A 13,109-nucleotide genomic window follows, 5' to 3' on the forward strand; every position below is an offset into this window, starting at 1 on the left:
CACTGTATTGTCAATTTCCTTATACAAAGATAAAAGGTTTTCCTTGTGGAATTCAATTTGAGCACTGTGGTTTCACAAAAATGACTCCAGAAAGTCCTGTGGCTTTGTACAGTATTGTCAACCTGAGTGCTTGTCAGATTGCTTGTCAGATTGCCCTGCCTTTGGATGTCCCTAGAGAGGCATTGAGGCAAAATCCACACTCTGTCAGTCATTCATGCTGAATGCAGATGGCATTGAACAAGTCTCTCAGTGCTAACCCAGCCAAGAAACATGTCCCTATTTCCTGATCAATAAGCCTCTGACCCTAAGTCGTCTCCTCTAGGACTACAAGGTGATCTGAGAATGGAATGGACCAGAGAATCAGACTGCATGACGTTGCTAATTCATTAGCTAATGTTAGTTATACTGTATCTTACTGATGTACTCTAAAATGTTCCATAACTAATAATGTCCTTATTCACAAGTATATACAGCACACTAGTGTAGGGAAATGTTTAATTAGATAAGGAAGGTGTACCAGTTTATACAGCTTAAAGAAAAAATCTCAAGATATATTATGTAACACTTAAATTCCGTTGATAATTTTTCCTTTGTCTTCACAGTGTAGACTTTGAAACATTCAGTCACATGTTCGGAATTAATGCTTTAAGTGGTCAATATCTTGTAATTCTGTCATGTCAAGTTATGGGATAACTTCACCTTTCTGTGGTGCCTATAACCTTGTAACACTGTACTTAACCCAAGATGCCAAGAACTTGATCCCAAGACCTGGCCAACAAACAGTGTTGATCTGAGAGCTCCTAATCCCTGTGTGCAGTGCAAATATCGTAAACTGAGCAGTATACCCAGTCAAGAACTGAAAATATAAATTCAATAACTTGAATGTTTATTGAAGTTGAATCTGTCATTGGGTGACTGGAAGATTCATGGCAGTTTGAGCTTAAAACTGATTGTTTGCTGCCATCCACTGGGACAAATGGTGTACTGGAGCTGATGGTCTGCCAGGTGTACCCTCTTGACTATTCATTACTAAGGGACATATTTTTGCTCCAGTGCCAACTATTTTTGAACGAATGTCCCATTTCATTCATAATTTCTACCTTTTCTTATATTCTAATCGATTTGGATAAGATGATTTTTAAGGAATCCAAGTACCTCATGAATATAATCAGCATTGGGAATTATGAATAGAAAATACACTTTACAAACAATAAAAAAATAGACAATAATGACTTATTAAAATAAAGTATTAATGGCACCAATGATAGTTTTCATATTTACAGTTATTTTTATACACTTATCTTACAGTACTTTTTTCTCAGTTATCCTCCCTGAGAGTATGGCAGTCCCAAACAATCTGTCCCAGTGGCTGAAGAAAGGTGCATAGTTACTGCTTGGCTTCTGGTGGTGCATGTCATGGGCTGGTGCCCCTCCTAAGAGACCGAATGGCACCAGGTGGTTGAGGGTCCATGGCAGGTCATACCCTATATGGTCTTCCACTGACATCCAGATAGAGAAGACGGTGGTGCACCAGGTGGTAAGAGGGTGGCATTTTAGCAGGATGGGGTCCAGATTGCCCCAGAAACCCAGAGTCATCAGCTCTGCAGCACTGAGTTGCTCGGCGGACCAGGAAAAGGGTGCCACGTATTCATGGTGGATGGCATGGACCCACCGATACAGGTGTTGATTCTTATGGTGCACTACGTGCCAGATATAGTACTGGGTGTCAAAAAGGAGAAGTGTAGCCAGTCCACCAATGAACACCTCTACCACAGTTGGAGCACTGGTAGGCAGTGCAGGTGCAGGCATAAAGCATTGGTTAATCAGCACTGTGGGCACAACAAAGACCAAGTGGTTATACACAGCTCTCATTAAGCTTTTGGCCATCATCGCCATCGTTGGCCTCCTCTCCTTTTGGATCTTGTAGCGGTGGAGTGAGGGTACCTTGTCTCCCAGGAGGTCAAGCACAGCAAAGGGGAAACTGAAGAAGAGGTAACTGGAGAAGGCGAGCAGGACAGGGAGGAAAGGAGACGAGATTAAAACAAAATGGTGGAAAAGCAAGTGGTCCCAAAGAGGTTGCAGGAGCCGGTCTGGGGAACTGGAGGTAGGAAGCTGCATGGGAAGCTCCATGGGAACCTCGTTGAACATCTTCCACATCTTGGTGGCTCTGGTTGACTGTGGCTGCAATCTGCAGGGGTGACTGAAAGTCCTCCCTTTATATAGTGCTGAGCTAAGGACTTTTCTTCAACAAGACCTAATCTCAACAATAAATCCTTTTGGGGAAAATTAAAGAAATCCCAGAAATTGCATAATCCCATTTCCAAACTAAACAGCACAAATATGAAGGTGCTTGTGCATGTTGTTTTTCTGTTTTTTAACCCTAAAAATGTCCTCACTACATATCTGAACATAATCAGCAATGTCAACCAGGGGGCTATAGTATCATATCCACTTATCATCTTATTCAAGCTTATTCATGAGAAGCTTCTCTCTTATTTTTCCATGTTACCTAGTACAACATTAAATTCAAAAGACTTGCAAGGCATCTTAATCAGTGAGTAGTATATTTGCTAGATCATAACTGAAATAAAAACTGAAAATATTTGTATCTAAATTACGGAACAACAGCATGACCTAATCTCATCATCGAGCTACCTCTCCTAGCCAATCAGAGAACATCTGCTTACATATGGTTTACTGAATGATTCAGTGTGTAGTGTTGGAAAACCTGTCACTAAATATGTCACTAAAGTTGAATAAAAGTGACATAATACAGTGTGCCAAACACAGGTCACAGTCATACCCATAACAATTGATTCTTTGTACTTCTTAAATTAAAGCATGTTTCAACTGAATATAAATTGTGAACCATCAGATCCATTAAAAGTGAATAAGCAGATCAGTCAACAGCTAAATGAATTGAAAATCTATTAAAAGTGATATAATCTAATTTATTAATGATCAGTTAAGCTAATCATGTACTGTACACTTCATCATTAATTAACAATAATCATTGTTTTAATTCTCAATATCATCCCAGAGACGTTTTCTTTAAATATTTAAGATGATTGGTGTTGTTAAGAACTTGTAGATTAGTGCAATGATGCTTACTAGTTCCTTGTTTACTAGTACTCTGATCTTAACCTAGGTTAGTAATCTATGTTTGTGGCGTCTCTGCAGGTCAGGGAATGGGCCCAGGGAAGAAACAGCTATCCTGTCCATAGACTTATCATTCCGATCCTATCCCATGATCCAACTCAAAAGATTATGTTTGGCCTGCCTAGCCAAGCAACATAACAATATAACACTGACAATCTGATTACAGCTGCATATCGCCAATTTCGCCTGCATGATGTCTGTCTATTTGTAAGGCATTTCACAAGTTTGTAGATGGTTGTGATGAATTAGGGCAGAATTAGAAGAGTTATGCCACTGATGAGTCTGCTGATTTGATTTCACTAGGGATGTGATCGAGGAACTGCGGTTGCAGAGAAAATATAAAAACCTAACGGCAGTCTTTGTGATAACAATGAACAGGCGACAGGGTTACTGTACTTGTAAAGTGCTAGAGACAGGTAGCACTCCGCAGCTTAATGCAGGGCAATACCAAGGCTGAAGGCTACACCAAGGGTGAAGATAAGGAAGGCTGGGGGCCCAAATCTAACAACAACAACACGATGGTTGAGTCCTCTACCATCTGCTCAAGATAAGTGACTCAAAATAGGATTGAGTAATCGGATTGAATAGGATTGAGTGTTGTAATTGTATAGATACTGTAGACAAGGTGCACCTGCAAAAGAGGCCTTGGTCTCAGTGTGCTTTCCTCTGTAGAAATAAAGGCTGAATACAATTGCAGTAAGGATGGAGTGCTGAGAAAAACAGGCAGATCAGACCCCTTTCTATACTCCAAGTTTCTTAATACGTGTGGTTTCAGTGGTGTATCAGACAATTGAAAACATTTTTCATATTCACACACTAGCTGGCTAATATTACAATAACAATTTGATTGGCATCATTTAATTGATAATTTGAGATGCTGCTCTTGCACAAAACCACTGCCATAAGGTGAACACGTTGTCTTTGGTGAGTCTACTTCTTCTCACTGGTTGCCTTTCTTGAAATCGTTTTGTTGCTGTTGGCATATTTATGTCGATCATTTCTGTCAATAGAGAGAGAGAGAGAGAGTCATTTAACACTGTGGGGGGACATGCAGCGTTCGGCCTGTAGAGGGAGCTACAGGACTGTGGCCAAGGTGCAGAAGCGAGGCGTTGTTGCACACCTGTTGCGAATGAAGCCTCGTTAACAAAATGGTTTAAGATGTGTGTGCCTCTGCTTTCAGGAGGACGGCTGGAAACAGAGGCACACACATCTTTAACCATTTCGTTAACGAGGCTTCATTCGCAACAGGTGTGCAACAACGCCTCACTTCCGCACCTTGGCCACGGTCCTGTAGCTCCCTCTACAGGCCGAACGCTGCATGTCCCCCCACACACTGCAAGACTGCATGTACTGTACCACCATTTAATGTATCATCAGGTTTTAAGAAATGTTGCATTTTAATGTAAGACATGTCAGGTTATAGGCATTGAACAAAAATGAGTGGACGTGTGCCCGTGTTCTGTACCTGCTCATTTTGACTTTGCTCCTGCAACCTAGTCCTCCCTCCCAGTGGCTAGTATGGGCTCCTCTTGTCATCATGCCTCCACAGCTGACACAGGGCTTCCCATTGCTGTACGGCTGCAAGGGACAAAAGCAGATTGATACCTAATGAGGATTGGGATCTAACCTACTCAAGACAAGTATACTTAAAGGTGCACTACACTTCATCTATCTGCTATAAGCTGTGATGGAGCCGATGCAGGCAGCTGACCTGTTCTTTGGCACAGTGGCCACAGATCATCCTGGTGGCTAGCTCCATGGAGTGGTCCTGGTCCTCATCGTGGCACACGTCACAGGGGTAGGCCCGGCCACAGCACGAGAACCTGACAGCACCAGCATGGGAATGTCATTCACTGCTACCGTTTCTTTTTATAATGCCCAGAATTTGGAAGGAGGTGCTACTAACCGTAGCCAACGATGACTCTGTTTGTAGTGTTTGCAGGCACCCTTCTCAGGCAGGGGTTTCCCCAGCTGGACAGCAGGGTCTCTGATGGTACGTCGATAGCTCAGCGCAGAATCACTGAGTCCTGTACAAATACCAGGCAGTAGGCATTAAAGACGGTATAGCTATAACAGCCGTTTAACATCTCAGGTACACGTTCATGTTTCTTCTATGTGCAATGGTTATATGGGTTCTGACCTGTTTTGTCTTTAGAGCGTGGCTGAATGTACTGGAACCGTGTACTGTCGACCAGGATACTGAGTTTGCTGTGACAGTGCTGGCAGTTGATCTCCCTGCTCCGGCCATACAAAATGTTCTGGGGGACAAAATCGAATTCACAACTTGAATCAATGTAAAAGATAAAGAGTAACCTTGGAATCAGCAACAACAACAACAACAACAAAAAAAGAGTGCGAGGTCAAGAATTCATCCGCAAGTAAATACGTGGAGTCTACAGATATCCACAGTCATTTCACACAGGTTGATTAAAATTTCTTTAAGGTATCACAGGTAGGGAGCAGGGGACAGAGGAGTGTTTTCCACCTGCACAGGGCCCTCTTGAGAGCAGCTGAGGCAGCCCACAACCAGCTCACAGTCCTGAAGCACCAGGTCCACCGGAGCAGCGTTGACCAGGTCTAGATAGCCCAGGACGTCACTGTACTGATGCAGCATGCCTGGTCTGAACGCAGCACTGATCCCTGCGTTACACTTCTCACACTGGGCCGTACAGGTTAGCCTCCCACTCAGAGTCAGGTCCGCTGTCACCTTACACCTGCAAGTAACACACACAAACCGCAAACAACTAGGTCAGATACATCATCCCCCATTAATCTCACCTGGCTTCAACAGATTTTTTTTCTCTGTCCCCAAAAAACAGTTGAACCTGTGCTGTTGTGAAACAAATGTTCCAAGGTGAAAAAGAAGACACCACTCCTAACAACAACTTGATACAGAAGATGAGGGTATAGAGTGCAGAGCTGATGGCATCAGTGGAGCTCACTTATTGCACTGCAGACACACAGTGATCTCTCTGGCTACCACAGTGGCCGTCCCCTCTCCCAGCCTCAGGCCCAGCAGCTTCATCTCTGTTCCTCTGCGGGGCTCGCTGCTTTTGATGTTGTCCACCAGACCACAACCCTCCTCCTCCTCCTCCTCTTCCTCCTGCTCCCACACTTCCTCTGCCTTCACAGCTCCTTCGTTCTCCTCCTCCTCTCCCTCTTCCTTGCTCTCCTCATCAGTGGCAGTGCAGGTGACAGGGCCAGTTGTGTCACAGGTGGCAGGCTCTTTGCACACTGTTGCCTGGAGCTGTTGGTATGGCACAAACTGGATCCCAGACCTTGCTATCTCTATGTCTTTCTTCAGCTGAGGAGAAATGTTTAAAGAGAATACATGTCATAATTTATCCTCTACATTGTTAAGTAGTTGTCAGAAAGTGTATGAAACAGTGCTGCAGGAAACTACAACAGGACAGTGCTGAGGAGAATCCAGAATCGCTCATGGAAAGAAGCATGCTGGAAGGTTATTGGACTCATATCTTCAATGGACTGGAACAGAAATCGAACTAGGCCCAACCCTGTTACTGTTGTAACACTAGTGTGTCCTCTCACCTGCCTGGCTGCCTCAGTGAACAATCTCTCCATACTACGGTCTAGCCAGCGAAGGAAGGGGCGGAAGAGCAGCTCCACCTTCCCCATCAGTTGATTGGTGGCGTGCTTGGCCTGCAGCCACTCCAGTGAGGCTTGTTGCAAATATCTATATGGACAGACACATTGGACTAATCAAGACTCATCATGGTGTCATTGTATGTCTGGTGTGAAGCCAGTAAAAAATAAGGTAACTTTACATAAAGGTTGCCTTCGTAAAGGGTGTATAAGACGTTTATTGACTACGTATAATTTGTTTATTTATAATAAACAATTACAACTCATAGTCGTTTGGTGCTTGACAAATAGTGAGCTTGTATGTGTATTGTTATTAATGCTTTACAAATGCATTACCAAAAAAACAGTTCCTCTCACCTCCCCATAACTGATGGCAAGTCCTGGTCCTCTGGTATATCTAATGTGAAAACCTGAAGAAAATAAATAAATAAATAATAAACGCAAAAATCTAAAAGAAAATCTGCAGGGTTTGAGCCAGGCTAGCCTTTTGCTAGGCTACAATGTGAAATCATCAGAGGAGGCCAAAGATTTGTGTTTACCTCTTGGGGGTATTTCTCCGGGAAGCTCACCATAATATCCACCTCTTTGAGGTCAAAGGGCTGTGAAAAAGGGCAATGAATCAGCATGGTTTACTGTGAATCAACATGGTTTACTGTGCAATTTGCAACATTCCTATGGTATTCATAAAGCTATATGGCATAACGGACTATAAAGGCAAATGATTAATGATTAACATGAAAGTTAAAATCTTATGAACTATGAATCAGTGCATGATTTTGACGACAAGCACGTGTCAGAGTGCATGGATTTCTGTTAGCCCTATTTGAGTTAGTGAAAATACTATTTGTGACAATGTGAGGTAAGGAGCTAAATGAGTCTTTGTCTTGCAATAATAGGTTATTGGCTTTACCCCGCTCGACCCTTACTCCTCAAGGCAGATCAATAAATGTTCATTGTTATGTAACAGGTGTAATTGCTACCAGATTTAGGCCTTTTGGCAAGGCAACATTATTTCATAACACAAGGGAACCATGACCTTGTTCAGGATTGGGGAAATGCCGCATTTACCCAGTCTGGATCTGTGGCCTCAACAGCTACCCGGTAGTACGTGACTTGGCCGTCGCTCCGTTCCTGCACAATCAGCTGTTCTTTGGGAAAACGTTTCACCATTTGCTTAATCTCAGTGTCCCGTAGCTGTTTGGTGATGTCGTCTGTCAGGTCACTGAGCCTAACTTCCTGAGGGACACTAGGGCAGGGGGCATGTACCGTTGGCCTGCGGCTGCCTCCGTCTCCAAGTACAGACTTCTGATCAACACAGTGGAACTGCTCTGGGTGCCAATAGCGGCATTTATCCTCCATGGTGCAGAAACCAGAGAGAAAGTAGCGACAGGGTCGGCGGTTAGCTCTCTCCCTTCTGGGCGGGGCGGCCATGGCATTGGAGGGTAGCCTGCGCCCTTCATCTCCAGGGCTGTCAAACACAGTGTTCTCTTGTGTGCCCCCAGAGTTGCTGTGACCTGTCCCTTTCTGGTTGTCCTGTTCTGAACTTTGGTTTGTCCTGTTCTCTAACTTCCCCTCAGTAAGGTTGGCATCTCCTCTTTGATGGAGGAAGCGGCACTTCCTCCCAAAATTACAGTGTCTTCCCTGTGAATAGAACCGACACATCGGTTGTACCGGGGGGCCACCGTGTGCTGGTCCAGTCTGACTCCTGTTCTCTTTCTCATTGTGAGACAGGGCAACAGAATCCACATTGCTCGCCACTGCTGATTCCTGTGATAAAGAAGAAGTATTGATACTGCATTATCTAACCATTAACAATGTAACTCAAGTAGCAAAGGACAAACCCAAACATAAATACAACATTGTGATTGTTCTAAAATCTAGATCATTGGGTTAGATATTTTCTTGAACCAACATATGTCACTGTCAAGAAGCAGGTTAGCCAAAGGTTCATTCGATCAAAGGATTGAATAGTAGTAATAATTGTAGTAGTTATAGTCATTATAGTAGTAATTACAAATACAAAACATTAGCTAAGGCCAATTTTATGTGGGTATAGCCCTGGACCAAAGGCACATAGGTAGTACCTCAACGCCGCTTACGGAAGAATGTTCCATGTAGCTAATATGTAAAACGCTTTATTCTCAGTGTCCTCAATGTACCTAAGACTTATAAAAGTGTTACTCTGTTATAGAAAGTATAATCAAGTCGTAAACAGGAACACTTGACTCTCGCGACGACGTAGCCTTTAAATTCGTCCTAGCATGGTCAATACATTGAATACGTATTACATTATCGCCCCCCCCTGTTGTGGAGTGAGAGGGACACTTCTCACATGCATCAGAGAACCGATACAGCATGCATGTACTAGGCCTGCAGTAAATGTGTAAAACGAAAAGATCCTGAAAATAGACAAATAATAGACCTTGTTTTGTTAGCCATCAGAAAAGATAATAATATTCTAGATATTTTGAGTTCGAGTTTTTGACGGAATGTGAATGTAATCGAGTAATGAGAGTTGCCCAATGAATAATTTAACACCATGTTAGTTGACACGATACCATGAGAAAAGTGCATTCAAACATTCAAGGGTAAGAGCAGCGTTTACTGGTCTCTACAGCTAGTTTGCACTTGCATTTCTTTTCAACTTAAAGTCCAAGGGAATTTACACCAGAAATATTATTTTCTACATTAACAGGATGGATCTAATAGATACATATGCAGATCTTTGTAAAGTCTACCTGGGAAATGACTCCTCGCTTCAGCCTTTATGGGACAATGTGCGGATCAATCACAGAGACTATCTGAGATCTCCTCTTTTCCCCATTGTTTTGACGGTGTCATCGTACTTTGTCTTCTGCCTCCCCTACCTGCTTTGTGATATTATGGGGGACCGATGGCCATGGGTCCAGCAGTTCAAGATCCAGCCAAGCAGACGCCCAACACATTCAATGCTGCTGCATTGTGCAGGCATCACCTTGCACAATCATGTGCTCCTTGTGCTTCCAGCATCTGTAGCTCAATGGGCATGGAGACCACCGGTCGACCTACCAAACCGGGCACCTTCCCTACTGGAGCTCATTGCTGGAGTTGCAGGAAATCTCCTGCTCTTTGACTTCCAGTACTTCATCTGGCATTTGCTACACCACAGAATCCGCTGGTTGTATGTCACGTTCCATGCAATCCACCACAACTACTCATCTCCCTTTGCTCTGGCAACACAATGCCTCGGAGGGTGGGAGCTGGTCACAGTGGGCTTCTGGACCACTCTGAACCCTGTTATCCTGAGATGCCACCTTCTCACAACATGGGTCTTCATGGTGGTACATGTCTATGTGTCTGTAGAGGATCACTGTGGCTATGATTTTCCTTGGTCCACATCTCATCTGATACCCTTTGGTATTTATGGTGGGCCCAGCAAGCATGATGTACACCACCAGAAACCCAACACCAACTTTGCACCCCACTTCAGCCACTGGGATAAGATATTTGGCACACATGCTGATTTCAGCTTCTCTACTACTCCAAGTAATAACAAATGTTCAAGACTACAGAGATTCTATGATGAGGAATAAAAAATAATAATCATGAGAAACTTGTGTTTCAAATATGTATCAAGTACCACTTTGGCTTGTGGAACCTGCAGGCCTATGTAGTATGGTTGAAGGTAATGTAATGGTTGAAACTGTGTTTTTGTCTGTGCAGCAATATAATATTGAACTCTAAATGTTAAGATATATTCCATGTTCTCCACATTGAATAATAATCATGAATTGTATAAAAGAGATATTTGTGTGCACATTTAATGACTACGACCCTGAATTAAATAACTTTAATTATGTATGATTGGTAAAATAGTGGTCTCTATGGGGAAAAACACACTACTTCTGTTTCCGCGGTGTCAGATTATTCCATTTGAAACTGATCCTGAATTCCAGACATGGTTACCACTGTGAAGGTAAATAATACAGGTTTTGGCCCACTTTTCACTCTCATACCAATATCATGTTTCAGAATTATATTTCATTAAGAAGGTGAGATGTAAGCTTTCATTATATCATGAGGAACACTCAAGGGCCAACAGTTGATTTACCCGTGTGCATCAGTCCGGAAACAGCAATGATCACGAGAGCGTTGCATCCAAACCTGCGCTACAATCTAGCAGGCTCTAGATGGTGATATGTCAACGCGCACCACCACACAAAGTGCTCGCATATAGTGAGAGATGTACCCAGCGAAAATGCTGCCTGTCACCTGTTAAACAAGCAATTCTGCTGACTGTTGACGGGAGAATGACGTAGTGATTAGTTAAAAAAAGACAACCCTTATAGGCCTACAGGAATTTTGCAAATATTATAATTAGCATTATAACTTTATTATAGCATTATTACTTATTAGGCTATTATGTTTATTTTGCATTTATAATAATAATATTTGTTGTTATTATTATTATTATTATTATTATTATTATTATTATTATTATTATTATTATTATTATTAGCATTATTATTAGCATTAGCATTAGTTTAGACAAGTTGCGTGGTCCCGTGGTCAGCATGGCAACAGCCGTATTGTGACGTCATCGTTATTTTATGACACCTGCTTTAACTTCGTTAGGCCTACAAATTCAAAAGGCGTCACTGCTTTGTTTTATGCTCAACTAAGACGACTCTCTACGGTTCAAGGGCGATTTCATATTTTGATTCTTATTATTATTTCATATTCGATTTTTTAATGCCGAACAAAAAAGAGGTAACTATTTCGTGAATGTGTTATTGTGTTGATGTGACTGGATCTTATCATGTGTGATATGATCCGTGTGTTTTCTTGAAGGCTAAGAGGGAGAGTAGCGGCAAGGAGACCATGGTTGAGAAGGCCACCAACACAGGTTAGATGTTCTTTAGAATGTTACAACACATAGTCCACCACTATGGTGGGGAGATTGTGTTAAAACAGTTTAAAATGTACAGACTTATTAATTCAAATAATGTGCAGTTGGATGAAAGAGGTTTATTAGAAATGCTGCCTACCAATTTGGGTCAGTATTTATACAAGATGTATTCTATCATATATATATATATATATATATATATTGTATTTAGATAAAACTTTTATTTTCTCTTTTAAACATATACTGTAAATCATAGATATTTAGTCATTAGATACAAATTTATATTTCTCCTTGTATTTGCCAGCAGCTCCCTCCCCTCCACCTGGGCCCCAGTCTCCAGACAGGTTTGAGAACCGAGCTGCAGTGATTGAGCTCTTGGAGGAAAAGGCACGTCAGAGTGCCAACAGCCCCTCAGACCAGGAAGAAGAGGTCTATCCGATCCTCATCAACTTCCTGAGGAGTCTGACTGATAAGTATGTTAAATGTCTCTCTGTAATGGAGGTATATTTCAGTAGAGGGACTGTGCTCAGGGGAGGCTGGTGGAGGTTAAAATCGGAGGACAGGCTCATTGTAATGCATGGAATGGAATGAGGAATGGTTTCAAACACACGTGTGTAGCTTTGTTCTTTCTATACTGTCTTGCATATCGACCATGTCTGAAACACTGTAAAATGTTGCTGAAAATGTTTCCTTGTTTATCATTCAGGCAATGGAGAGTGATCCGTAAGGGCATGAGAGACCCTGTAAGTTGTGATTATGTGTGATGATCAATCAATCAACCTTGTATAGCACATTTCATACACAAATGCAATACAATGCAATACTTTGATCAAACATTCTCACCTTATCTCATCAGTTCTGATTTATGTTTATTTTCTGTAAATTGAACAAAAGAAAATATATATATTTTCATAATATACATCACAACTTCACTAACACATGCAATATGATGACGTTCTCTTGTTGTGGAACCACAGACAACGAGGATGCAGCTGGGCCGACTGTGCCGCAGGGTGGTGAAGGTCATCTGTGAGACGGCCTTCCGGGTCTTCCTGCCAGCCCTGGTGCAAATCTTAGAGCAGAGCGACAGCGAGGAGGAGGAGGCTTCAGCTCCCGGGTCTGACCCAGAGCACTCCTCCAGTACCAACTCCCAGGACCAGGAGGCTGTACCCACTTTAGTCTCCTCTTCCCCGAGGTAAGTTGTCAATCAGGGTTCATTTACACTTATGAAGGGGCCCAACTACTCTTCAGGGGGATATGTGTTTTTAAAATGTAGGTGACCCACATTGAAATTTCAATTCTTATGTTTGTAGTTTTTAGATTGAATTTGAACTGTAGTAGGATACATAAATCCTTTGCCAGTGAAGTTCAGTTTGGAGGACCATTTTTTTACTTGTGCCCCTAGAGGGTATTTTTGTGATACACAGTTTTAAAGGTTTATCAACTACAGCATAGAAAG

General features: G+C 42.4%; 2 protein-coding genes across 2 annotated transcripts; both read right to left on the reverse strand.

The window, feature by feature from the left end:
• Nucleotides 1–1,302: 1,302 nt before the first annotated feature.
• Nucleotides 1,303–2,157, reverse strand: ch25hl1.1 (cholesterol 25-hydroxylase like 1, tandem duplicate 1; the record flags this gene model as incomplete). Its single annotated transcript, XM_083666423.1, has 1 exon — nt 1,303–2,157. One exon carries the CDS (start codon nt 2,155–2,157, stop codon nt 1,303–1,305), a length of 855 nt encoding a protein of 284 aa, XP_083522549.1.
• Nucleotides 2,158–2,547: 390 nt separating this feature from the next.
• LOC310801926 (uncharacterized protein) lies at nt 2,548–8,986 on the reverse strand. The gene is made up of 12 exons (XM_083666124.1): nt 8,847–8,986; nt 7,831–8,529; nt 7,302–7,361; nt 7,120–7,172; nt 6,709–6,853; nt 6,102–6,463; nt 5,645–5,873; nt 5,300–5,417; nt 5,066–5,186; nt 4,871–4,982; nt 4,625–4,737; nt 2,548–4,159 (listed from the first exon to the last, which is right to left on the reverse strand). Exons 1-12 carry the CDS (start codon nt 8,874–8,876, stop codon nt 4,090–4,092), a joined length of 2,112 nt encoding a protein of 703 aa, XP_083522250.1. The 5' UTR covers nt 8,877–8,986; the 3' UTR covers nt 2,548–4,089.
• Nucleotides 8,987–13,109: the final 4,123 nt, after the last annotated feature.

Source organism: Argentina silus (genome assembly GCF_951799395.1).
Source record: "Argentina silus genome assembly, chromosome: 3".
Classification (NCBI taxonomy): domain Eukaryota; kingdom Metazoa; phylum Chordata; class Actinopteri; order Argentiniformes; family Argentinidae; genus Argentina; species Argentina silus.

What these genes read in the sequence shown, in the direction of transcription:
- LOC310801926 (XM_083666124.1), bottom strand. Translation starts at nt 8,876, where the DNA reads ATGGAACATTCTTCCGTAAGCGGCGTTGAG. An exon ending in GTGTGTCTGCAGTGCAATAA is followed by an intron (nt 5,874 to 6,101) that starts GTGAGCTCCACT and finishes TGTTACTTGCAG; the next exon opens with GTGTAAGGTGACAGCGGACC. An exon ending in CTCAAGAGGGCCCTGTGCAG is followed by an intron (nt 5,418 to 5,644) that starts GTGGAAAACACT and finishes TTTGTCCCCCAG; the next exon opens with AACATTTTGTATGGCCGGAG.